Source organism: Corvus moneduloides, chromosome 24 (genome assembly GCF_009650955.1).
Source record: "Corvus moneduloides isolate bCorMon1 chromosome 24, bCorMon1.pri, whole genome shotgun sequence".
NCBI lineage: Eukaryota > Metazoa > Chordata > Aves > Passeriformes > Corvidae > Corvus > Corvus moneduloides.
In genome coordinates this window covers 1,557,666-1,584,590 of record NC_045499.1, presented here as the reverse complement: position 1 = coordinate 1,584,590, position 26,925 = coordinate 1,557,666, and the positions used below count along the sequence as shown (strand labels likewise).

The 26,925-nt window shown below is 57.7% G+C and overlaps 1 protein-coding gene across 5 annotated transcripts in view; it reads left to right on the top strand.

The window, feature by feature from the left end:
* NAV1 (neuron navigator 1) overlaps positions 1-26,925 on the top strand; it is a 74,305-nt gene that overhangs the window by 9,748 nt on the left and 37,632 nt on the right. For all 5 annotated transcript variants that reach the window (XM_032132917.1, XM_032132915.1, XM_032132918.1 and 2 more), the window contains exons 2-4: positions 3,624-4,235; positions 4,600-4,700; positions 6,875-7,597. In XM_032132917.1, coding sequence (XP_031988808.1) covers positions 3,649-4,235; positions 4,600-4,700; positions 6,875-7,597 — 1,411 coding nt within the window. In that variant the 5' untranslated portion in view covers positions 3,624-3,648. The remainder of the gene's footprint in view (positions 1-3,623; positions 4,236-4,599; positions 4,701-6,874; positions 7,598-26,925) is intronic.

Below are 26,925 nucleotides of genomic sequence, written 5' to 3'. Positions count from 1 at the left end.
GGGGCACATACCAGAGGCACCCAGTCCTGGGGACAAAGCTTGGATAGAGTAAAATCAGTCTTGAGGCAAAGGAAGAATTCTTTGGGAACAAGAATGGGCTGAATCTTGCCCGGGAATGGTTTTAGTTTGTGGTGGTTGATGCTGGATGTGTAGGGGCCTTCTGGGCAAAGGAGTGGCTCCTCCTGGAGCTGCTGGGGGGAGTAGGGACGTGACAGGAGTTGATTTGGCTTATCCCTTTGGTGGCATCCCAGCCGTGGGACCCCAGCATGAGGGTCCAGCTGGTGTCACAGTCTGGGGGAGTGGGGCAGCATCCACATCACCCCTCAGCCATCCCCAGGAAGCCCATGGCATCTTTAGAGCAGGGTGAAGCCTGAGGAGGGGTCAGCAGTGCTTAGCCAGGCACAGCGGAATCCTCAGGGACACCTGAGGTGTGTGTGGTGGGAAAAGGACTGCTCCGAGCCTGGCTTGCAGCAGGCATTGGCATCTCCTGAGAAGCCTCAACCCTGTGAGCACAAGAGGAGGATTGATTTTCTTGTGGCCAGCGTGGCAGCTTTGGCTTCTGCTGCAGCTGTGGCATTGCTGGTGGGCTCAGAGGGGGAGAAATGGAAGTTGTGTCCACAAGAGAGAAATCCAAAGTGGAAAAAAAGTCTACAAAACCTGGTTACAGCCCCCATGCCACGTGCCCAGGGAGCAGGCAGGGCTGGAGGAGTGCTGCATGCTGGTGGTGCTCAGTGGGTGCTGGGAAGGTAAGGTCACTCCATAAATCTAGACGAAGATTTTGCCTCTGAGTTGGTTGAGGATGAGCTTGGGACAGATTTTATAGAGTGAGGGGCAGATGATGTCCCTCTGTGTTAGGAGAAAACCCACCAGAACCAGCTGCTGGAACTGGAGGTGTTTGTGTGAGGGACCTCGGGGTGAAATGGGTGACTTGGAACTGGTGGTTTCATCATCCTTGCACCTATGGGGAGGAAGCTCCCCTTAACCTTGGAAGTGTCCAAGGCCAGGTTGGACAGGGCTTGGAGCAACCTGGGCTAGTGGAAGGTGTCCCTGCCCATGGCAGGGGGTGGAATGAGATGATGGTCTGTAAGGTCCCTTCCAACCCAAACCTTTCTGTAGTTCTATGAAGGTCCACCTCCTTTGTGTTCGCACAAGGTGTTTTGCAGCTCAAGGCTGTGAACTGCTGTCTCCAGGCACAGCACTCTCAGGGCAGGGGCTGCCTTAAAGAGAGGGGGAAAAAGTGTAGAATTGGGGTTTGTAAGTGTGGGTTGTGGGGCACAGCCTGGGAACAGACTGGGGGACAGAGGGGAGCTGCTCTCTGCTGATATTCACAGCTGATTTGAGAACATTATGCTCCCAAAAATGAGCTGGTGTCCAGCTGGGTGCTGAGCCCTGGCCTCCATGCTCCCGGGAGTGACCTTTGTAGGTGCGAGAATCCCACTGGCACAGGGAAAGCCCTGCCTGGCTCCTGCTGCCCACGTTGCAGCACCCTTGGGTGCGGGCTGGTGCCAATACAGGCCCCCGCCCTGGGGGCTCTGGTGGTCCCCCGAGCTGGATCTATGTGCCCACGTGGGAGTGGCAGAGCCCCCGTTCCTGCCTCCATCCCACCTCCCGCAGTGACTCGAGGACGGATCTGTCCCAGAGCCCCCCAGTGCCTGTCCCAGCACTGCCTCCACCCACCTCTGCCGTGGCTCAGGGCCGTGACCATGGCGAGCAGAGGCAGAGATGGCTCAGCCAGGATGTGGGGAGAGAGAAAAATCTCTCCCAGTGTTTCAGAGGCTTCAGGGAGAGCAAGCCCAGAGCTGTGTGTGTCAGTTTCCTCTGCCCCTTAATCGAAATTGCCTTGGAAAGACCTTTGTAGCTCCCGGCTGGTGCTGGCACTGGCGCTGTGATTCCTTGAACTCATCCGCTGCATCAGCCCCTCTCCCCGTGACCCACGGCTCCACGATCAAATGATCCAGTTCACGTGGCTCTGGGAAAAGGGAATTTGAGTGCATTCACCCCAATGCTGCCTGTGGCAGGGACATGGCCATCCCAGGGTGGGGAGAATGTGGGGCATGGTTTGGTCCTTGCAGACCCCCAAAAGCTTGTGGGGAGCAGGGCTTGGGGCAGCTCAGGTTGGGGAAGAGGCAAAACAGGGTGGTTTGGGGCATTTTTGGGCTTTGTTCATGTAACACCCTCTGCCGGGAAATGCAGTGGCTATGGCTGGGTTGCTGTTCCCATCGGGGTGATGGAGCCATCTCCCTGCACCCCACAGCTTACCTCCAGCTCTGGAGAAGCTGTGTCTCGGCTGGGTGGTTTGAAAGAGCAGGTGGGTGTGTGGGGGGGTACCTGGAATGCTGCATTCCCCAGCCCACCAGGAACAGCCTCGGGGGGCTCCAGTACACCCTCCAATGCACTCGCTGCACCCACCCAACGCTAAGGCAGCACCAGATAGAGGAACCCTCACCATGGGGGGTGGCCAGCCTGGAGCTGATGGTCCCCACAGAATGCTCTAAAAGCTTCCCCTCCCCAGAGGTTTGCCTTCAAGGAGGCTGAGTGAAACCATGCAGGAGCAACATGTGGAATGTGTGTCCTGGGAGATATGTGGCACCTGCTGCCTGTGGGGACACAGGTCCCCATCTTTGTAGAGATCATTCCATCCCCTGGAGAAAACCTTTTTCTTTGAGGTTTTTTTCCTGGAGAGCTGCAGGCAGGAGGTAGTTGGAGATGGAGCTTTGTTCCATGGCTGATTTCCTTGCTGAGCTCTGCTCTGCCTGCCCAGGCAAATCCTGTGGGTGTGAGGAGTGATGAGCTTCTCCACTCACTGTGACTGTGCTGACATCCCTGTCACCGGTGGTGGCAAAGCCTGTGGGTGCTTTGGGTGGGATGAGACCCCATCCTTATCACATGGAGAAAAACACCAAGGCAAGGTGGGGGGGGGGCACAGGGCGCTGCCTGAGGGGTGGTGACATAGAAAGTCACCATAGGACAAGCAAGATGAGAGCAAGAGCATGGAGAGATGTGGCAGGTGGCACCATGTGGGGGGACACTGGGGATGAGGAGGGCACTCCAGTGTGGGGGTGGGACTCAGACACCAGTAGAAGGGGTCACAGAGCTGGTCCTCATGCCACTAGAAGGTGGTCTTGCGTGGCAGGAGATTGTTTCAGGGGACAAGGAGTTGGTTTTAGGTGGCCAGGAGATGGCCTCAGATGTCTGGGAGGTGGTCTTGGAGGGCCAGGGCACAGTCTTGGTTGATCAGGAGGTGGTTTTCGGGACTAGGAGAAACTTTTGAGTGGCCAAGAGGGCCCCATCCTGCCTGTGGTGCAGCCCCAACTGGTGAGGGTCTGTCCCTTTATGTCCTTGCTGCAGGGACCTGCTCTAGGGACCTGGGGACACAGGGGTGGGCTGCACAGGCTCCCTGGGGGAGGATGTCACATATGCCCTGGTCCTGTCAGGGGACATCATGTGTGTCCTCACCCTGGGGCATGGGGTGGAGTGGCCTCCTCCCAGGATGGGGACATTGAGCACCCACGGCCAGTAGGAAGAAAGATCAAGGTCTGGTGCAGCCGAGGGGCTGTGGCTGCCCCCCCACACCCACCCCCTCGCTCTGCTGGGCTGTAATGAACCCTCCTCTTCCTCCACAGCCTTGCCAGCAGCTGCCTCACCAGGATGAAGGGGACAGCCAACATCAACTCCACCGGCCGCAGCCACTACCAATCTGCCATCCCGGTGCCCCGTGCCATGGCCCACGGCAAACTGCACGCCACAGCCCCCCTGAGCACCCCAGGGTGCCCTGTCCTCCACAGGGCTCCGTCCCCTCAGCCAGGGAAGGTGCCAGCCCCTGGTCCCAAGACCCTCAAGCTCAAAGGCACTGGCAAAGCTGCCAGCCGTGAGCCGGCCGAGGGCAGGGAGGGAAGCCCCAGTGTTCCCACTCATGGTGGGCAGAAAGCCCCATCAAGACCCCTGGTGTCCCCTGGGAAATGGCCAGAGGCAGCAGGCAGCGGGAGGAGAGGGGCAGGCAGGGTGGGGGAGCCCAGCGAGCTGCCCAAAGCTCCCCTAGCACAGGGCAGGGGTGGGGGGCGGCTGGGAGGGTCCCCTGGGAAGGGCAGCGGAACAGCCACAGCAGGGACAGGGGATGAGTCTCATGGTGGCTCACAGGGGAGGGGCCCCGTGTTTGGGTCAGGGGCCATCACCTTCTCCTCAGGTCCCCCACACAGCCATCCCATCACTGCCACTGTGGCACCCTTCCAGTACCGGTGAGTCCCTGGGGATGGGGGGCATGGGGACAGGGGGACATGGGGCTGTGGGGGGCATGGGGACAGGGGGAGGCAGGCAGGCCCAGCAGGGGTGGCCATGGGAAATGATGGGGTTGGGTCAGGGGGTTCTGCACCAAAAGGCAGGTTCCCACTGGATTTGGCAGAGCTGGGGTTCCTAAGGCACCCATGGGAGCTGGTGTGGGGCAGGGGATGGATTCATTGGGGAATAGGGTGCCCCGGGAGCCCTTGCCATGAGACCAGTGTCCCCAGACTGTGGCAGAGCCCACAGCACCACGTTCTCATCTCCTGGGGGTCCCCAGCCAGCTGCCCCTGCTCACCCACCCTCATCCCCCTCTGCCCGCAGGCTGCAGGAGGACCGGGAGCATGAGAGGGCCACCTCCCCGGGTGATGAGTGCTCTGGTCCTGAGAAGGGATCTGACCCTGACCCCAAACCCAGAGGCCTGAGTGAGTCCAGAGGGGTTTGTCAGGAATGGGGGCGTCCTGCTGGGGGGCTGCCGTGACGGTGCCGGGGGGCAGAGGCTCGTGCTGGAACGGGAGCCAGGGCTGGAGGCCAGTGGGGCGGTGGGGGAACCCTCACATTGGAGGTGCCCAATTCCCCTGGGAGGGGCTCGGCTGCAGTTCCTGCATCAGGTGACCTCCGTGGCCAAAACCCTACACTGTGAGCAGCACAGGGACTGATCCCTCCGGGGACGGCGCCAGGACATCACCCCGGCTGGCTCCTTTCCCTCCTCTTCTCCGTTTCCCAGCGAGCTCCAGGAATGACCCATTTCCAAGGAACCGGCGCGGAGGGACCGCTGGCTCCCCACACCCACCACCGGGTCGCCCCCTTTCTCGGGAGCTGAATACAAGCTCCCCGCTGCAATGCTGAGGCCACCCCAGTCCCCTCTGGCGCTTGCTCTGGGGGGAGATTTTGGGGGGGCGGATCCAGGGAGGATGCTGGGGCGGCGGTTGCCAGGGCAGCGGTAGCAGAGAATGGCGGGATGCTCCAGAGATGTGCAGGGAAGGGGAAAAAGAGAGCCGGGAGCTTCACGGGGTGATTTGAAGGGACAGAAGTCGGTCAGATCCACAGTGGCTCCTGGCAGAGGCCGGCTGTGACCTGGGATCGCAGCACCTCAGTCAGAGAATAACGGCGTTCAGCGCTGAGCCCCGATTTGGAAAGTGCTGAAACCAGCGGCAAGTGGGAGGATGTTCCAGGAGGAAGCAGGAGGGAGCGAGCAGGGCTGGCATGCGCCCAGTGCAGCTGCCCTGCTCCTTGGGGAGGTTTTGGGATAAAGCCGAGCGGGTTCGGCACCGGGGAAGGGGCTGGAGCCTTTCCCTCACTCCATGCCTGCTCCAGCTTCTCCGTTGGGCCCAGCCAGAGGGAACAGGGGGCATTGGGAGACCCCAAGAATCACCTCACCAGCCCCCAAACGACACAACACCCGCAGATTTGCCCCCCACAGCGGGCCCTACACCCAGGCAACAGCCGCCCCCAAACCCCGAGTGGCTTTGGGGTGCAGCTTGTGCATCCCTCCTGCCCCAGCAGCACCTTTTGGTGCAAAACACCCTTTTTTGGGCACCCTTTACTGTCCCATCCAGGCGGAGTTATTTTGGGGCTTTTCAGCACTACCACGGGCTGAACCCCGGATCACCGGCCCGGGGGTGGGCTGGGGGGCTCGCACCGCCCCCTGTCCTCCCGTCCTTATCTCGGCAGCAGTGACGGGCTCTAATGCAATATTTCCCGGCGGTTGCCATGGCAGCCCGCGTGAGGTCACCAAATAGACTTAATTCACCCCTCCCAAGGGACGGGTAATTAATGAAAAATGATGATAACCAGATCCCACTCCCCTTCTTCCCCCCCGCCCTTAATTCCCTTAGATCAGTGGAGAGGCCCCGCTGGGTTTGGGGGGCCACAATGTCCCTCGGGGGATTCCTGGGGCCACCCTGGGCTCTTGCTGCACAATTTGGGGGGGGGAAACGGGGATGCTTTGTCCCCCCTGAGAATGGGCGTGCAGTGTCTAGGTGGGTGTGGGGTCCGTGGCAGGCGGGACAGGGGGTGCTACAACGCAGGGTGCTGGGGCGTGGGACCCCCGCGCTGGCTTCACCCACCTCCCACCCAGCACCCGGCACGTCCCTGCCTGCGAGGGGCTGCGGGACGGGGCCGGTAGGTGTGGTCGCGGGGGTCGCCGGGGCCATCGCCGGCTCCGTGCTCGCCAGCTTCATCCCTCGCCCCGGGGGTCCCGTGTCACGCCAGGGTCCTGCACAGGGCGCTGTCCCCGGGGTCCCGCTCGCTCCCTCCGCCCCCCGAGCTCCGCCGCGCGCGCTCCCGGCCGGCCCCGCCCCGCCCCGCGCGCCCCCTCCCCTCCCTGCCCTCCGCGGGCGCGCGCGCCGCGCCCCGCCCCCTGCTCGCACCAGAGGAGGGCGGGCCCTTTTTGTTCGCCCCTGACATTCCGCTGGTTCGCAGTGTCCTGCCGGCGGCGGAGCGGCGAGGTGGGGCCGTGCCGCTCACCCCGCTATCCCCCCCCCTCCAGCTCCCCGCCCGCGCCATCCCCTCCCCTCCCCGCTCCGCCCCGGCCGGTGGGACGGGCGCTGACGGCGCCTCTCCCTCTGTCTCGCCCGGTGTGTCCTCGGTGCCGCAGCAACAGCAGCAGCAGCGCCCGGCGGGTTAAATGGTTGCAGCGCGGGGATGCTGGGGAGCAACCTCAAGAGCCTTCCCGACGTGGAGCTGGGCGAGGAGGAACGCGGCTATCGGCGGGGCCCCGACGGCAGCACTGTGATGCCGAAGCGGGCGAAGGCGGCGGCGGCGGCGGCGGGGCCGCGGGGCGCGGAGCTGCGCGTCTTCAAGGCGAGTAGCGCGGAGGGGCGGCTGCCGGCCGGCTCTAACCTGCGCAAGCAGAAGTCGCTCACCAACCTCGCCTTCCTCACCGACGCCGAGAAGAAGCGGCAGCTCTATGAGCCTCGCTGGAGCGACGACATGGCCAAGCCGGCAGCGCCGGGGGCGGCGGCGGCGGGGGGCGGCGGGCGCGGCGGCCCCCGCGGGCGGGACGCGCCCGCCATGTCGCGGAGCCTGTCCCGCTCCGAGCACTCGCTGCTGTCGCCGCGCCCCGCCGGCCCCGCCAAGCCGCCGCCCGCCGGGAAGCCGAGCCGCATCCCCCGCGGGCCCTACGCCGAGGTGAAGCCCCTCAGCAAGGCCCCTGAGGCGGGCGGCGGCGGCGGCGGCAAGTGCGACGACGAGCTGCTGGGCGGGAAGGGGCCGGCGGTGGCGGCGGGCACCGAGGAGAAGCCGTACCTGAAGGTGGACCCCGAGCTGGTGGTGACGGTGCTGGGCGACCTGGAGCAGCTGCTCTTCAGCCAAATGCTGGGTGAGTGCGGCCGGCGCGACCGCCGGGCTCGTCGTCGAGGTGGGAATGGCCAGAGGTGGCAGCTGGAGGCATCTGGGCTCCTGACACTCCGTGAGGGACCCGCTGGTGGCCACCTCAGTGTCTTGAAGTGAAGGGAGGCTGAGGGGAAAGGAGTCATCAGCCTCAGTGTCCCCAGTCACTTAGAAGCACAGAATGGTTTGGGTTGGAAGGGACCTCAAAGCTCATCCTGTTCCACCCCCTGCCATGGGCAGGGACACCTTCCACTGTCCCAGGTTGCTCCAAGCCCCATCCAACCTGGCCTTGGACGCTGCCAGGGATCCAGGGGCAGCCACAGCTTCCCTGGGCAACCTGTGCCAGAGCCTCCCCACCCTCACAGGGAGAATTCCTTCCCAATATCCCATTTACCCCTGCTCTCCTGTCACTCCAGGCCTGTGTCCCAAGTTCCTCTCCAGCTCCCTTGGAGCCCCTTTAGGCACTGGAAGCAGTTTTGAGGTCTCCCTGGAGCTTTCTCCAGGCTGAACACCCCCAGTTCTCCCAGCCTGGCTCCAGAGCAGCGGGGCTCCAGCCTTCAGTGCATCTCCAAGGCAGTGCTTGAGGGAAGGTGCTGTCAGCTGCCTCTTTCCTTGGAGGAAAGGTAGTTCCTCCTCACAAGGAGCAGTGGCAGGTGGTGGTGAAGCTTGTCCTCCCCCACGTGTCTTGTTGGCCGTTCCTGGTCTCAACACCCACCAAACACAATGGAGGCTGCACAGCCGGGTGCCACAGCTGGTCCCCACCATCAGGGTGGCTCGTCCTGGGGGTGACCTTGGGAAGCTGCTGGTGGAGGTGCTGCGCAAGGGGTCCACGCTGCTGCTCCATTTTGGGTAGATCCAGAGCTCCACTGAAATCTGGGGCTCTGGCAGAGGAGAGTTCTCCAAGGATGCTGCTGCAGGGTTTGCATGAGCCGATTTCAGGCTGTGGCTGCCTGCGCTTTGGCTATCCCTGCAGGTTTGATCCCCGAGCTTCTTGTGTGCATGGTGGGTTTCCATGAGAGCAGCGAGCACTGGCCCAGCGCTGGCTGTGCCCCAGACCTCAGAACCCACTGCCCCTGTCGTGGGCTGCAGCATTGGGTCTTGGTACAGGTGAGCCCAGCCCTTGCCCATTCTCTCATGCTGCGTGCTGATCTCTAGGAATTGTGGCTACCTCTGCTTCCCGCTGACACCCAGTCTTCCCTGCATCCCAACCGGCAGTGCCTGAGGGCTCGGCTGGGCAAAGACTGTGGGGGCTTGTGGCTCTGAAAAGCTGTGTTTGGTCTGGCAAACTGGCATAAGAAGGTGGCAAGGGAGCCCTGCACAACCATCATGGTGCTCGTGGTGCTCAAGCTGGCTGGCTGTAAAGCCGTGGTGGTTGGTGGTGGTGGGGGAGCAGCAGTACAGGCAGGACTGGTGTGCCCACTCCCTTCAAGTTCCCTGCCTGGGACCTCTTTTTAGGGGGCCAGGAGCTTCTCTGGCGCTTGAGCTAGCTTGAGATGCCTTGTCCTTGCTGTGTGATGAAGAGAAAGGGGAGAGACTTGCCCTGCCTGGAGCCTGGGGGAGGCGGTTTGGGGATGTGGAGCTGGAGTGTGTGCCGGAGCCAGGCACCTGGAAAGCCGCACTTGCTGAGTCCACTTCCCTGCGTACCCCTGGCTGCTCCAGGAGCCTTTGGGGTGTCACAGCCCCAGCTCCAGCAGGGCCCTGGCACAGCATGCACCAGTGTGTGCTGGCATGCAGGCATGGAGCCTCCCAGACCATTGCCCTTGGCTCTCTGGCCGTGCCCAGCCACGGAGGCAGCAGCAGTGCTCTCCTTGGCAGGGTCTGCCCTGATGCTGGAGCATCCCAGGGCTTGCAAGTGGAAGGCCACAGAGTGAGCTTGAGGACAGGCAGACTGTGGGGATGAGCAGGTGGGATGCTGGAGGTCAGCCCGGCTGCCCCAATGGTCCCACAGCTGGCTTTACAGACATCCATCCTCAGCCCTAATGCCGTGCCATGGGAGCAGGGCAGGATTGCAGGAGGATTTGTCACTTAGGGGACTAACAGACTGCCACTCACTGGTGTTGGGATGCCTGGGGGAATCTCAGTGTCCCCCCATGATGCTCTGCTCTTAGGTGGGAGTTTCCTCAGCATTCCCAGGAGAAATCCTTGCTGGGGGCCGGGGGGCCTGGCCCACGTGGGAGTGACTCCCAGTTTGTGGTACTCTGGAGTACCAGAGATCCAAGACAGGATCTTGTGCACTTTCTGAGGAAGATCATGGTTGTGGAAGTGCCCCCAGCAACTGGTTTGGTTTCTGGGGTGTTGCAAAGCCTCCACCTGCATCAGTCAGGGCTGACTTTGACCTTGGGAAGTGTTGAACATCCCTTTGGACTGCACTTAGCATCTGAAGGCTTGGTCAGCTGGTCCATGAGGGCCAAACTCTGCCAGATCTGTCCTCTGTGTATTGCCAATAATTTTCCAAGACATAGGGACTGCCGGGCTTCCTGTGGGGGGGATTGAGGGCTGCGTCCAGAGTCGGATGGGGAGAGCGCCTGGGGTGGACAGAGCAGGAGCATCACCCTGCTGAAACTTCCCTTCCTTGGGGTTGTACTTCCCACATTCATGGGAGTTGTGATGTTGAGTCACACCTACTTACCCAAGCCAACTGTGACCTGGCACATCTATGACAGCCTGTGTGATGGGAATGCCACCAGGAGCCTGGGGTTGTGGAGAGAAAGGAGCAGTGTGACAGTGGTGCTGGCACAACCCCAACTTGAGGGTGTGTAGACATGCGCTGAGCCTCCAGACCCCTTTGCTTGTACATCTGGCGCGATCCAGGCGGATGGAACTTTCTTCAGTGGTGATGGTACCTTCCGCAACCTGTCTTCCCCAGGAAGAGGTGGTTCCTGTGGCGGAGATGGACCCAGAAGGAATGGGATCCCAGGAGAGTGGGATTCAGGAGTGGGGGCTTCACACCCTGCTAGGGCTGGTGAGGAGCTCCAGGAGAGGAGCTTTCTCCTGGTTGCTACAGGAGATGCTTGGGAGGGAGGGAAGGAAGGTCTCTGCTGTTTTCATTAATCCCTTTGGCAAGCGAAACATCAGCCTGAGCTGTTTGGCTATGTCTGCTGAAGGACATGCTATCCAGAGTGGCATGGAAAGACCCACAAGCTCGGTTTGTGCTGGGAAGAGAGAGGCGGAAATTGCAGGGACTTCCAGCCTCTGCAGATACGGTTGTCCTTGAACTGCTGACCTGTGTTGAGAAGCCTGTACAGCTTCTGAGCTCCTGGCCCTGCCAGCCACAGTGGCTTCCAGAGACCTTGTGTGTCTTTGGTCTCCACGCCTGAATTCTCATCTCTACCTCATGCGTCTCCTGCCAGAAGCACTCCCAAGCCTCTCTTGGCCAAAAATACAGTTTATTCAGTAATGGCCAAATGTTACCTCTCATTCGGTCACTGCCGCTGCCTCATCTGTTTGATGGCACTGACGCCTTTGTAGCTGAACCTTGTTTAAAGAGCAAGCTGGGAGAGGTCCCGGGCACGCAGCGACCACATGTGCTTTGTAGAGGCTATTTCCATCATCCAAATTACACATTTCACATCAACCAAAGACTGAGGCTTCTCATCAAAGCTGGCTGGCAGCTGGGGTTGCTAATTATGCCAGTGCCCAACCACAAGATGAAGGGGATGGAGGGCACGTGGCCAGTGTGGTGGAAGAGCTGGTTGTGCAGCACTTGCCATGCCCGTGTCCACGTGTGATGGACAAGGCTGTGCAGGTGCAGGGGCTTTTTTGTACGGGCTGTGGATGTAGTGCCCAGCATGATGGTTGCACTTACCTAGAGCTCCCCAGAGCACCTCCGAGATCCTGAAGCTGCTTTCTGCAGCCATTTCCTTGTCCATCTCTTGCTGGATGTGGTGCCTCTTAAGTGGCTGCTAATTCGCATCAACGAATAAGTGGTCGGTGTTGTGTGGGCCAGAGCCCAGGCGGACACACGTGGGATCCCGGGGGGATGGTGTTCCCCGAAATGCTTGCTGCAGGAGTCTGCAGCCTTGCCAAACTCTTCAGGTGCAGCTGTAACCCATCTCAGTCCTGCAGCCCTCGGGTGGGCCATGCTACCCTTCCCAGGTGGCCCAGCAGGGATGTCTTTGCTGGGCAGCACGTACCCGTGGGATCTCAGTACCCCTGTGGTGCCAACACACAGGCAGGGCAGGCTGGTGCTGGGTGGGCAGTGGGTGCCCGCAGCCCCTCAGTGGTGGCGAGGAGAGCCAAGGGCTGGAATGGGCAGAAGGGCTCCATGACAGGCGGGAGCTGCACGTAGCATCTGACTCTGGTTTAAAAAGTAAACCCCAGTGCAGAAAAGACTGGCATCTGAGATGTCCCATGCAAGGACATTCCTGACCCTAGTGGAGATGGGAACCAAGTTATTCCCTTCTGATTGCCATCCTTGCTGGGAGACACACAGTGTGGGATCAAAGAAGCACTTCTGCCCCATGGCATTCCTCCCTCTGCCCCATGTTGTTCCTACCGGTTTAATTAAGCACTAATGGGCCCCTGGCAGCGCTGTGCAGCAGTAGCCAGGCTCCCTGGCAGGAGACCATGAGGAGGTCAGAGACCAAGTAGCTCTTCACAGTGATGAGGGCAGGTTATTGCCTCGTAAAGTGCTGTGGCTGTCCTGATACCACTAATGCTATTCCTCTCTTAAGGTCCCTGTGTGACGAGGTCATTGGGATGGGGATTTATTTCTTTTTACCCACAGAGCTGGACTCCTGCCTTTGGGGTAATAGTGAGGAGAAAGGGGAGTGGTACACAGTTGTGTTGCTGCTTCCATCCTGCTCTCAGGAGCTGACAGCAGGTAGTAGATGTCTGCTTTCTCCAGCTGAGATGGCTACAGTGACTGGGGAGAAGATCTGGAAATGGGATCCAAGGGCCTCAGTTCTTCTGCTGAAGCTATTTGGGATGCGCCATGTTCCCAGTGATTACAGCAGTGTGGAAAAAGGACTGAGAAAAAAAGAAATCCAGATTTGTCTTTCAAAATTTCTTTCAAAATGGAAAGGTAGCAGAGCAAACACTTGAAAAAAAACATATTTGGGGATGCACTGCTGAAACAAAGTTTTTCCCAAAGAGCCTGAAAATCCCTGTTTAAATGGGGCTTTCCCAGTGACTGCCTGTATCTCACCCCCAAATCCAACATGTCTAAAAATAAAATATGTAAATGAATAGAAAATTATGGCAATTCTGGAAGTATTTGGGATCTGCTGGTGGGATGTGACCACAGTGGGACCTGGGTGATGGACCCAGCCCACCCATGGCTCCTGCCTGGTCCTGGTGCCTTGTGAGCAGCATGCTTCCATGTGAGTGGCACTCAGGGAACCGTTGGCAGTACTGGGTCCTTTTGGAGAGCATCTTCCACATGCCCCTGTTCCCAGCTTTGTGTATTTGGCTTTTCATGTTGTGGCATGTGTCTCTGTGCCCACAGCTCTCCCTTGTCACATGCCCCCCCCACAGTCAATCACCCTGTTGTGTCCATTTAGGTTCCCAGCTCTTTGTCTTCCTGTGCAGCTTCTCATGGTGCCAGAAAACAATGTCCCTGGTCCCCTCTACCTGCAGATCCCCCCTGACCACTCTCACTTGAGCATCTGAGGACAGCACTTGGCTGATGCTTGTGCCCACTGCACAGGGGAGGATTTGTTCCAGCTCAGCACAGAGCCAGAGCCTGCACCCTCTGAGGTGTGTAACCTATGAGTGATGCCAACCTCCAGTGCCAGCCTGTTTGCCATGACGAGCATGTGCCTCCCGGCTTCCCTGGTTCAGCTGTGGGTGTGACCGGGCAGTTTGCTGTAGGGCTGCAGTGTTGGGATCAAGGTTGCCTGGCTGTGCGGTGTCAGGTGGACCCATTGGCACATCCTCTGAATCAGTCACTTGTCTGGTCCAGAGTGTCTTTTGTGGCACTGTGCTTGTGGCTTTTGGTGCCCTGCGTGTGCAGTGGCATCAGTGTTTTGGGGTAATGTGCATGTGTGATGTTTCTGGTACTGGGCTCCGTGTGTGTGGTGTTCCTGGTACCTGTGACAGTGGTGTCCTGGGCTCTGTGTGTGTGCAGTGTTCCTGGTACTGGTGGCAGTGGTGAAGCTGCTGAGCCTGGATCCACTCCCTGGGTGGAGTGGGATGGCTCCATCCCTCTGTGGTAGCTGAGTCCTTGCCCTCTCCAGGCTTCGCACCTTGAGTGTGTCTCATGCAGAGCTGTGGGGACGCAGGAGATCAGATACGGTGCAGTTCTGCCATATCCCCCCCCCGCAAAGTCACGTCCTCCTCCAGACACATGAAGCAGCTCTCCCGGGGGAGCCAGGGAAGGGGCTGCCGGTTCTCTGGCTGGAAAGCAGTGAGCTTGGGAGGGTAGAGGATGTGTGAGGCTCGGAGCTCAGCTGGGAGGCTCAATGTTGCCTCGTGGTGGGGTGGAGGGGCAAAAGAGAGAGCAGGGCTTGCCCACGCTGCTGCATTGCAGCTCGGAGCAGGGAGCTGAGCGGGAGGAGAGCTGGGAAGGCAGGGATGCTGCAGCCGGGAAGCTGGGAAGTCAAGGGATGCTGCATTGCAGAGCTGAGATTAGAAGCTGTGCAAATGGAGATGTGCTTGTGTCAGGGCGGGTGTGACACTGAGGAGTGGTGCCCAGTGCCCACCGATTTGCTGGTCCTTCCTCTAGTCCAGTTCTTCCACATTTTGTTTCACGCCAGCATTTCTCTCATTCCTTGCGCTGGTATTTGTCTTGTTCAATTGAGGACATCATGTATTTTTTATTAATTCAGGAGGAGGACTGAGATTCATCTCCCACTGGAAGGACCTGCTGGAATCCACACAGGGAAGCTGAGCAGAAGCTCAGCACGTCTGGGCAGGACATTTTCTCGCTCCTGGGAGCAGCCATGGATCAGGGAGGTGGCTCCAGAGCCTTGTGGCCCTGGCACAGCACGGCATGTGAGCTCCCTGGATGGGGGACCTGAGCAGGTGTTGGGCACATGTGTACCCCCGTGCTGCCCAGTGAAATGCAGGTGTGTCCTGCAGCCAGGACATGTGCCTCCACCTCTGTGAACATGTGAGCATGCCAGCATGTTGGGAGCACAGGATTTTCCACCTGGCATAGGTATCAGTGATTCTTAATCACTCCACATCGCTGTGGTGTTGTGTCAGCCTTGTTGTCTCTCTTCTTAGCCATCCTGCTCATCCAGAGGTGGGCACTTTGCAGTCCTCCCCTTTACCTGTGAGGGTCTGGCCTCAAGCATCCCCCTGAAATTACAGAAAAATTTTATGGCAAATCCAGAAATTAGTGTCTGAAGATGTAAAGGTGGGGCTGCTCTACCTTCCCCTCAGGCTGGATCTTGCCTGGTGGGTAGAGAGGGGATGGTGAGCTGGCTAGGAGGGACCTAGGAGGTGCCTTTCAGTGGGGAACTCAAATTGAGGGTTTGAGCTGCGCTCACGAAGCCGCGGTTCCCTCGGCAGGTTGTGAGCCTGACTCGCAGCCACAGGTGATGCAGCGGGAGGGCCGGGCTCTGTGCCAGCTCGTTGGCTCACCAGCCGGTCGGCTGGCGTCGACTGTGGGATCGGCACCTCTCTTGCTTGGTGAGCTGGAAGGATGGCTCATGGCTGAGGTCCTTGTTGAAGCTGCTGGAGGTTCTGGTTGTTTTCATGTAACCCAGAAAAACAGGCAGAGCTGTGCCATGGGTGCAGCAGCCTGTGCTGTGTGAGCTGGAGGGGACATTGCAGAACCACAGAATGGTTTGGGTTAAACCATTAGAGATCATCTTGTTCCATCCCCTGCCATGGGCCGGGACACCTTCCACTAGACCAGATTGCTCCAAGTCCCATCCAGCCTGGCCTTGGACATTTCCAGGGATGGGGCAGCCACAGCTTCTCTGAGCACCCTGTGCCAGGGCCTCACCACCCTCTCAGAAAAGAATTTCTTCCTAATCTCTAGTCTAACCCTGTTCCATTCAATTTAAAGCTGTTCCCCCTTAACTGCAGCATGGCAGAGGGGTAGAGACATACCTTTAGCACTGGAGAAAAGTGGAACCATCTTTATTTCTCATGCCAGCCCTGCTGGGTGCCAGCCTGCATGGTTGGTGTCTGGGGGAGCTGCATGTCCCACCTCTCTGCATCTTATGCAGGGTTGTGTCATCCAGAGTGACAAAGCCGGCAGTGAGACCCTGCAACCAGATAAGCTTCTTCAAGAGCACCCAGTCCTGGCCAAACCTAGCCCTTTCTGGTTCTGTTGGGAGCCCAGACTGCCTGAAGCTTACACCTCTGCTTTGTCATGGGCCTCAAGCATCCCTGGCACTGGCTCTGCCCCAGCCTGGCTCTCCCAATTCCACGGGCTGGCTTGAAGCACGTTCAAAGCTGCAGCGCAGGTACAACTCTGTTGCTGGCTATTTATAGCGTGTGAGCTTTCAGCATTGCTGTGCACTGAGAATAACTCACTGAGGAGACACTTCTCAAAATCACGCGTTCGTCGCCCATGCGCAGCGTCGTCATCTCAGGCTTCCCACATGTCAGCTTGGGGTCTGTTGTGCTCCTGTGCCAGCCTGGATTGACACTAAAAGGGGTTTACCCCAGTGTTTTTTCTGGCCTGAAGATTCAGCTGGTTAATCATGGCAGGGCTTTGTGGCCCAATCCTTGTCAGGACATCATCAGCTTTTGCAGGGAGCGTGGCAGGAGCGGTTTGGGCTCTGTGAAATCCACCTCACAGAGAGCAGCCCTTTCATAGCCCAGCATGTGAGATGCGGGCGCTGGCAGGGAGGGATGTGCATGGGATGTGCAGGAAACTGCTCTTCGGGCTGGAACCTGTGGTGGTGAAACTCATCAGCTGAATGAACCCCTCGGGCTGGAAGTGTTAGACACTGCCGGGGTATTTCCAGTTCACTTTATCTCTGGTCTGGCGTTGTATTTCCAAGCTGATGCAAACAAGTGGAAGAATAGATAGCAGCTAATTCACATTGATCGCTGTGATGCGGGAGCTCCCCGAGGTGAGCTAGGGCTGGCAGAAAACGTGCTGTGGGCCATTCGATGGGGCCAGCACATCCCTCCCCGGCCATTTCCCATTGTGGTGCTGCAGGGGACACTTTGACGGCCTCGTGGATGCTTGCTCCCATATCCCAAGGTTTCTCCCAGCTTCGGTGGTTCAGAGGCCCGAGGCAGCTTTGCCAGGGTGGGTACAGAGTCATGGGCCAACCTGGCAGTGGTGAAATCCGGTAAGGCAGGGTTGTTTTGGCAGGCTCCAAGGTGGGAGCACTGCTTTGCAGGAGAGGGGACAGCAAAGTTCCCCTCATCTTAAGAGCAGGAGGAAAGGCATTTGATAGATTCTGGCTGGAACCTGGGACTGTCCAGCTCTGCCAGGGCAGGACCAATGTGGAGCCAAGTGTGCTGAGGCCACCATCGGTGCAGGACCCCTGGCCACCCAGCTGTGGCCTTTCACAGCCACCTTGCATTTAGCCTCCAGACCTTCACTGCACCAAGGGAGTGACAAGGAGATGGTTCCAGACTCCCAACAGGCAGTGCAGAAGCAAGGGAAATAATGACATTCAGCTTGCTCCCATCCCAGCAGGGAGGACGGACAGATGATGTCCTCAAAATTCTGCTGCTGTGAGCCCAGAGGAGCATGTGCCGAATCCTAAGGAGCTGGACTTGCACTGCAGCCGAGCTGTGCAGGACTTGAGGTTTCTGCAGACTGAAGGGTGGGAGTAAATGGAGTCTGGCTGCATTGGTGCTTGGCATGGGGCTTTCTGTCCTGCTGCATCGGGGCAGGGCAGGGCTGCTGGAGGGAAGCAGCTGTGGGGAGTCAATGGGGACAGCCTGGGGGCTTTTCTCTGGGACTGCCCCATCCACTGGGTGTAGTGGAAGGTGGCTGCCCTACACTCCTGCCTCTCCCGGACCCCAGGTTCATTTAAAAATGTAACAAAAACCCTTCCAGGGAATTGGAATCACCCTGGACAGGCCATGCATTGCACCTCAGGGTGGGCAATGAAGAGAGGCCCTGGGGGTAGAGGGGCCAGTTGGCACCTGTTGGCTCCTGGTAGTGGTGGTACATGTACATAGACTCAGCGGGGTTAAAACCCTGCATGGCCTGGAGAATGTGTGATTGCTGGCCAAGGGGAAGTACGAGCATTTCCATGGCTCCCAGCAGGTCTGAGTCTTCTCTGCTCCAGGCTGTATGTAGCCTGGAGCTCACAGCTCATCAGTGCAAGGTCCTTTGGCAAATTCCATTTTGATGTCTCAACCAGGGTGGTGTGAGGCTGGATTTGTCACTGTCTGGACCTCCTGTCTCCCACTGTCGGGTGGTTGAATGTATCAAAAGCTGGCTGCTTTTGATCCTGACCCTGACCCTGTGGGGAGGAGCAGTGCCCAGAACCTACCCCAGGCCTCTTGCTCCTCAGCCCTGTGCTGGTGGTGCCACCGACATGCCTGGGATGGGGCAGTGAGGGGCCCTGCCCTACGTGGTGCCTCACCTTTCTCCCCAGGACTCTGCCCTGTGCCCCAGCGATGCCAGGGATTGCTGTAAGGCCAAAGCCGGTGTCCTTCAACACTCCAGGCTGCGTACAGCAGCACTTGGGGGCTGATTCACCAGCAGACCGAGATCCTCCCTCCTTACAGGCTGGATCATCTGGAGGAGGGCAGACACTCCAGCAGCAGCACCTCCAGCCTTCTCATTTCCATTTCCCTGAGCCCTTTTAGCTGTGCTTTTGCTGTGCTGTGCCAAACAGCGTCCTGGAGTTGCTGAAGCACTAATATCCATCATCTGGCCGTGGTCTGTAGAGCACTCAGAAATTTGGTGCTATTTTCAGTGAAGTTTTCCAAGTTGAGCTTATTGGCTCGTGGGCATCTGCTCCCAGATGGAGAACATGTGGCTGATTCCTGCGAGGGGAGGGGAACGGCCCCACTCATAAAGCAGCATGGGGGATGAGTGAGGGAATCTCATCCTGGAGCCTGTGAGATGCTTTCAGGACTGTGCAGGGTGGGGCCTGGAGGTTGGGCTTTTAAAGCTGCTCCTCTGAAAGCAGAATCTGCAGTGAGAGGTCACCCGTCAGATATTATGGTGGGGAAAGTACAGTAACCTGGAGGCAGGATTCGATCTCAGCTCAGCGGCTGTTTGCACCGCTGGGCACTTCCCACCCTGCTCACTTTCAAAAGGGAACAGCAGGTACTTGGCACACAGTCACTGCACTAAAATGGGTGAAACTCTGGGGGTTCCTGCAAACCTCCCTGTCTGGAACTGAGAAATGAGCACTGGCAAATGGAACGGCACACGAACCCTGAGCTCCAAATCAAATGTAAATTTACAAAGCAGCTTTTCCTGCCTCACATCCCCAGGTGGAGCATGGTAATGCATTTCCAAGCCCAGCTGCTCTGTGCCGCAGTGGTGACCAGTGGGGCGAAGCCACACTCTCTTCGCTCTGCTCCCCATTTGTCCATCGCTGCCTTGCAGGGCAGAGGTGTGGGTTTGTTTTGTGGCTGAGATTCTCATTGCCTTTGTGGGAATAAAGCAGATTGTGTTTGGTTGACATTCTCTATAGCTTCAAAGTCAAATAGAATCTGGGTTGCCAGCTTCTTTTTGTATTTCAGGAGATGCCTGTTTTCCATCCCAAACCATCCATGTTTTGCAGCTCAATAGCACATCCCAGACAATGGCTTTAGAAATCAGACGCCTGCATTTTGGACCCACAGTGCTGAGGCAATGCCAAGTGGTGCGTGGGGTGCCAGAATTTGTGCACATGGGGAGAGAGAAGAAGGAGGAAAAAAAACTTGCTCCGATGGGATGTTTCCACAGAGATCATGGTAATGATCTTCCATTTCCATATAGCTTTTCATCCACTGGCAGAGTGTGCTCACTCGTAAGCCGATGCTACACACGTCCTGTGTGGGGAGTGCAGCAGCTGTCCTCAAAAATCGTGTTGTAAGGGGGAAGCTCTGGAACAGCAGAGCGGAATCTGCCTGGAGTGAGAGTGACTCCTGAGACCGCAGGGATGCTCAGGGATGCAGGAAGGGATATTAGGAAGAAATTCATTACTATAAGTGTGGTCAGGCCCTGGTACAGGTTGCCTAGAGAAGCTGTGGCTGTGCCATCCCTGGAAGTGTTCAGGGCCAGAGTGGATGGGGCTTGGAGCAACCTGGTCTAGTAGAAGGTGTTAGGTCGAGGTCCCTTCCAACCCAAACTGTTCTATGGTGTTTGTGTCCCTGCGCCGCTGAGTACAGGAGTGACCTTGCTGCTGTGTAACATCATCTTAGTCCTTCCCCAAATCAATGTCAGCTGTGGGATATGCCTCACATCAGCCAGTGTCCAGCTCAGAGCCGTGCCATGGCCAGACATGAGCTGGCATTTGTCTTTCTGGAGTAAGAGCCGTGTCACGAGCTGGGAGCAGCAGTCAGGGTTTATGGTCAGTGCCAGAGCAGGCTGCATCCCACACCGACACACAGGGTTGTTTTGTTTTCCTGCCTCATCCATCCCTTTTTCCCTTGGTTGCCATGCTGGAGGAGCTGTTAGGCCAGGCAGGATCACAGAACTCTGAGGAGGGTCAGTGAGGCCGCATCCGCTGCTGGAGCATGCGGGAGGTTGGTTAATACACAATATTCCCTTGTCCTTCCGAGTGCCTCTCGCTTTCCAAGAGCAGGGAGGCGAGTCTGGAAGCTCTTCTTCTCCCCTGTGCTGAGATGGGTTTGCAAAAGCTACAGTTTCTTCTGCTTTTTTTTCCCTCTCTTTTCCTGCCCCAGCGTTTTTCCCTGGCCTGATGAATTTTTAAACAAAAACATGGTGAGGAGAGAACAGGAGAGAGGGGAGAAAACCCAGGAGAGGACATGAGGAAAAAACTCTGTTTTCCAAATCAGAGTGATTGTGAGTGGAAGTGAAAGTTTAGGTTGTGTTTTTAATTTGAAAGTTCCAACTAATTTAAGTCACTTTATTGACAGGAGAAAATACCTTCTGCAATACTCTTTTTAATAAACTCCAGTTTTACAAGTAGAAGTAGTAGTTGAAAACTACCATGGAATTATGGAAGTAAAAGGCAGCTGCTGTGCTCTGTAATTCCCCCTGGCTGTGCTGGGGGTCAATGCTCCCTTGGAGGTGGGGGACTGAGGCTGGAGGAAGGGGAGAGGCAGACCCCCCTGCAGATGCCTCTGGGTGCTTGTCCATCTGTTCATGGGGGATTGCAGGGTTGATTACCCACATATGGTCGCTTTGCACAGGGGCAAATGTGGACAGATGCAATTCCTTGCCTGTTGGTGCAGGGTAGTGAGCAGATGTGGGACTTTGGGTGCAATGGGTCAGAATTTGGCCCAAACTGGAGCCTTCCAGAAGGAGAAGTGGCTGGTTAGTGCTGGAGAAAGTGGAAGAAGGCAAGAAGGAGCACAAGGATAGAGAGGAGAGGTGGAGGTAGGAGAGGGGGTTGGCTCACCAAGCTGAGTATCACCAGGGAGCCCAAATCCCATCACCAGGAAGGCTTGTCCTGCTCCCTAAGCCAAGCTCTGACCTGCGAAAGTCATCTGGAGAGTTTGAATTGCTGATGAAGTTGTGCAATATTGTGGACACCTTTTTGTGCCATGCCTTGTCCCTCCAGAAATGTTCCTCCACCATGTCCCAGTGATGCCTAGTCCAGAGCCAAGTGTTGGGACTGGCCACTCTTGCTGCCGTCCCTCAGGCCGGGCTGGTTTCTCACAACTGTCACCTTGGCAGGTAGATTGAGTGTTGTTGGAAAACCAGCTTGTTGTTGGAAATCCACTGCTGTCACACTGTGCAGAGCAGAGAGGGCTCCTTGCAGATCTCATTGTATTTCAGGCTGGAAAAGAAAAGAAACATGTTATGGTAATTTTTTCAATGACTTTCCAATTTTTTTTTCTTGGTAAGCTGTCTGCAATCACTTACAGTGTTCCTGAAGGGATTAATTACTCACTGGTGCTCATTGTGCGTATTTCATATTCTGAACTCTTGGATGTGATGTCTGCCTTGGATCGAGCGAGGGGTCACATGGCATTTCTTTTTCCATCTTTTTTCCCCTGTTCTGTTCTGTTCTGTCAGGCTCCTGGTGTGAACGCTCCCCGTTGCTGCTGCGGTGGGTGCTCGGTCAGCGCGCCGCACGTGATCCCGATTTCCCTGCTCCGCGCTCCTTTTTCAAGGGAGTGTAGCCAGAATAAGACAAATTGCTTCCTTGTTTGAGTGACTTTTGGCTGATGCTTTCCCCCCAAGCTGTAGTGTTGGCTCAGCTTCTCTTGCAGCAGTTGTGGCTCTGGGCTGTGCATCGTCAGTGCTTGGACAGGCCCCCACAGCAAATTTAGGGAGAAGAGCTCAAAGCACATTGCAGAGCTGCTTCCCACGGCGAAGAGGGCTTGTGCTGTGCAGGCAGCCATTGCATGGAGCTGAGATGTCTTAGAGGAGATAAATCCCGGCTGCAGTCTGCCAGGGACCCCTCTGTGCCATCCTTGAAGCGTGGCATTCCCAGGAGGGTCTGCCTGTGGGACGGTGTGCGCTGGCGCTTTGACAGCACAGGGAATGGCATTGTCTTGAACTTGGCTGGGGATCCCAACTGTCCAAGCTGGGGGCTGTATCTCGGTGTGGTCTCGGCATGCTTAAAGGGTCTTGCAGCCTGCAGGGGAAGGAGCTTGTCAGTGTGTGGGGTCCAGAGGCGTGTGGCCACTCACCCCTTGTGCCTCGAGGCTCGTGACCGCTGCTGTCACATGTCACTCAGCCCTTGGTGTTGGCAGGTGCATAGTGAGGGCAGCCACAGGAGCTGGCACACAGTGGAGAGTCCAGAGACTCCACTGAAATCCTTCTGATTGGCCCTGGTGCCTGTTGGGGAGCATTTTCCACCCTGTCTGTCCCAAGTACTGCCAGCCTCACAGTAAAATTTGGAGTTGTAGGTGGAACAGCAGCTCTTTGCATAGAATAGTAAAGTGTGTCGGCATCCCTTCACTCACTGTAACGCAGGTGGTGGATTGGAGGTAAAGAACACTTCCTACATGCTGGCCCCTAACCCCTGGGGCACCTGGGCAGTGGCTGAGTGGTAGCTCCCACAGAGCTTTCTGGTCCCAAGCATGCCCTTCCCTCCTGTGACACAAATAGATTTCCTGAAGGAGACAGGACCTTCCTTCTCTGCAAATCACCTTTAGTGGGAAAAACACAACTGCTGCTCAAGAAAACCTTTCCCTGGCAGTGAGGACTCTCCAAGTGCACTCTGAGAGGGGGAGCAGGTCTGGAAGCAGTTGGAGGATGGTGTGGGCTGGCACCGGGAGTGGGGAACCATCAGTGCTAAGAATAGACAGTTTATCTGCATCCCTCTCCCTGTGAAGGGTGCTCAAGGCACTGTGCAGCAATTAACACAAGTTTGTAATAATACTGCCGGCAGATCCGCAGCTCAGCCTTTGGAGCTGGTGTCAAATTTGGCTGTGTATGGATGTGGGAGATGGGTGCTGCTGAGCTCCCCAGCACACACCCAGCATGTCCCTGGCACAGGGGTGTGAGGCAGTGCTGTGGGGCAGCAGGATGGAGTCCTGAGTGCTGGGTGTGAAAGCCCAGGATGGGGAGAAACGTGGGGCCGGTGCTGCTCCTGTCTCCGGTGGGTTAGGCACCTTTCCCAGGGAAGTGGAGGAGTAACAAGGCCGGCAGAGGTAATGGCAGTGTTGGTGGGGAGGGGAGCAAGCTGCAGGCTGTGGCAGGGCATGATGCTCTGTGCCCCTGACTGCAGCAAGGGTGGCCCTGGGGAGCTGGCACAGTGGGCAGGGGAGATCATCTGCAGTGGTCAGGATCACCCCATGCTTTCCACTGAGTTGGCAGGATGCCTCATCTGCTTCTGGGCAGGGGCATGGGAGACCTGGAGAATGCAGGAGGTCATTGTATTGCTGTCAGAGCCATGGTGCCCTCTTCAAGCAAACCTCCTGCAACTCACTATGCACAGCTTCATCTTTGGGAGAGTGTGAGGGGTTTGCTTTGGGCTGAACATCACCTGGGCAGCTGATGCTGCAGACTGAAGGGACCCCGAAATCTGTGATATGCGTGTTGGTCTTCAGCCCTGCCTGGGCTGCTATTACAAATGCTGCCACGATTTTCAGGGGTGAACCTTGCCCCAGTGCGTGGTAGGACCAGCAGCCCTAGGCACCCCAGCAGTGCTCGCCCACCCCGCTGCCAGGGGACCGCAGGTGCAGGGAGAGCCCGAGCCTTGCGGGATCCTGGTGATCATATGTGCAGCAGGCTTGTTTCCGGCTCCCCGCAGGCTGCTGCTCCTGGTGCCAGAGTGTATTTGGCACCTGGCCCTCCTGCGAGGCTGGGGAGGGGGAGAAGAAAGGCCAAGCCCTCCTCGCCGCAGGCAGGAGATTCAGTTCTCCCTGGGCATTCACAAAGACCATTTATCTCCGGAGCAAAGCCGTGGTAACCACGGGGCAGAGCGTGAAGGGCTGATTAGGGGCTGTTCGAGGAGGGGCGCCGGGGTCGCGTGCAGGCACTTCCCTTCCCATTTCCAGGGCTTTCCATGGTAATGGTTCCTATTCTCCTCCGTTGTTAGGACGTCACTCACACGCAGCTCACACGACATCTGTCAAAACACGTCTCCCTCTGTCCCTGGCGCTCCCGGGGAAGAGGGATCCGTTGGCCCCATAATGAGCCTGACATCAATTAATCATCAGCCTTAAAAATTAGCATCGTGGCAGTACATGTTGGAGGAAGACGATTCCCCAGATGGAAGCAAAAATAGCCTGTGTTATCTCCCTCCTCCCGTGGGATGTGGCAACAATAGATCCACTAACGAGCCTGGAACTTGTTAAGCTGGGTTTGCCCCCCGAGGTGCTCTGCCTCCTGCCCAGTCTCTTCTCTCAACGGGCTCTTGAGGGACCCTCTCGTGCAAGGGCTGATGATCTACCCTGGGGCCTGGCCCTGCTGTCAGCTGGACCCTCGTGGTGCACATCCCCCAGGCTTTGCAGAGAGCCCAGGGTGAGCTTGCAATGCTGAGCCCCTTCCTGAGGCTGAGCGTTTGGAGGGTAGCAGCTGTTCCAGGGTCTCGCTCTTCTGGAGTGAAGGATGCTCATCCCTGGGTGGTGCTTCTGGGCTGAGTTGGGGGTTTCAGCCGGTGCCTCGAGGACATGTCCCACTCTGGGAGAGCTGTCCCTTGTCTCTCTCCAGAGTGACAGCTCTGAGGACTGCTGGAGCCCACATCTTAGTGAGTGCCAGCTCCGATATTCGGGAGCTCAGCAGTGGGCTGGAGGTTTCCAGAGACACCCTGTCTGGGGAGTGACTGGGGCACTTTCTTTGGAGGCTCACGATGAGCTGCTCTTTGTGCCTGTGCCATGCTGGGATTTTCCATGCTCAGAGCTGCTCGTCCTTGCATCCAGGCGAGCTGGAACCCCAGGGAGCAGCTCTGCTGCTTGTAGCCTCCTGCCACTCTGCCTGACCACCCCTGGTACTTGGGAGGTGAAGAATCCCCATTGGCAGCTGTGTTTTACATCCATTTGGGTGGCTCTGATCTCTCAGTGTGGAGCAGCTCCACAGTCTGCAGGGGAAGCTGGGGAGGACATTTTGCATTCCTGCTGGAGACACATGAGGACTCTTTGGCCGATCTGGTGATGGACAGACAGACCAAGTGTCTACCAGAGCCCAGCTGAGGCCGGGGAGAATTGTGTTTGCAACGCATTGCTCTGCACAAAGCTCTCAGTCACAAGGCGAGGGGGACAAAAGGCTCCCTGTTCGCTTCGTCCCAGTGGGTGCAATTCCAACAGTTAAAAAGCAAATGTGAGTTGTTTGTCTCTGTGAATATAAAGCTTCCCCAAGCATGGCCGTATTCTGGCTGGGAATGGGGAATTTGGCTGTGCTAATGACTGTTCTCCTGCAAAACAGAGCCAACTCGAGCCAAGAGCTGCCCGGCTGGGCCCTTCTCCGCTGGCCCCAGTGCAGGGATGTGGGCTGGGGAGGGGAGAGGCTCTGGGGACTGATAAATGCCCTTTCAGCCAGGCTTGGGCACCCATCGGGGAGCAGTGGGGAGGGATGGGTGTGGGCACCTTGGTGTCTTGTACCCTGGGGTGACTGCCACCCATGAGCACCCTGCCAGTGCCTGGGACCTTCTCCCATGCCCAAGGGATTCAATATCATCAACAACAGGGAGCCCCAGGCAGGGGACATCAGATCTACTGATTTGGGGCATCTTGGACTGGGAGTCCAAGGGCTACTGTCGCAGGGGCCTGGGGTGAAGGAGGAATGACTGAATCACGTGCTGCACCTGGGCTTGGGGTGTGGACACATCCACACCATCTCCATGGATGATCTCTGGCAGTGGTGGGGCTGTTGGGATGACGTTGGTGCCTGTGCCCTGTGGTTTCCTGCATGTGGCTGCCCTGGGGGCCTGGGGTGTCCGAGACAGCCAAGCCAAGCTGAGCACAGCCCATGGGCATCTCCTTCTCCCTAGCTGTTCCTGCATTTGCCCTGTCCTCCCCTCGACTCTCTGGATCACAGGGCCTTTGGAGAAGGGCTGTATACAGTGAGGGAGGGTCATTATGGGGTTAGGACATGGCTGTGACCTGCACAGGCCCTGTGCCCTCCCTTCCCTGCAGGGAAGCCAGATTGGTCCTTGATACGCTGTCAGCAGTGGGTGCAGGGTTCCCCATGCACCCACATCCCCCCTCCTCCACCAGGCAAAGCTTGGAGTGAGAGCTGGCGACGTCCCCAGGTGCAGGGCACATCTGGAGGGCACCGAAGCAGTTAAGTGAAGGGCTGATTTGTGCTATAGAAACCCGCAGTTCCTTCCTTTGATCCTCTGAATCAGCCCATTGCCTTCCTCATATAAAGCCCCATTTATCTCTGCTCTTCCCAGTAAGTTTGAAGGCGGTCGCGGCTCGTGGCTCCTCGGCAGCAGCGAGGAGCCCAGCTTTCTCTTCCGCTGAAGCAGAATCAGGTGAAATCTCTATGGCAACTGGCAGATGACAGGGAGTCTTGTTGCCTTGGAAATGAGGCAAGGCAAAAAAAAAAAAAAACAAAAAACCACCCAAAAAGAGCCATCTGGAATTTTGAATTTCCACAATGTCCAACCTGCGTCTGGTGATGCGTGGGGAGTGTGAACCCGCTGCTGCCGGCTGCTCCAGGGCCTCTGTGCTGGGGCCTGGCTGTGCTGTTCTGCCTGACCCTGGGGAATTAGGGCTTTTTTCCATTTCTTCCCCACTTTCTGGCTTTTTTTGCGCAGGGTCTGTAGCATCACCCTGACTGTCTGCTGGTGGCTGTAGGAAAGGTGTTCTGTGTGGCGCGTTTGGGGTGCTGAAACCAGGCAGGACACAGCTGTGCCGTGTTGGGGGCCAGCATGGCACTGGCACACCTTGGTAATGCAGAACCGTGGGGAGAATGGCAGGCTC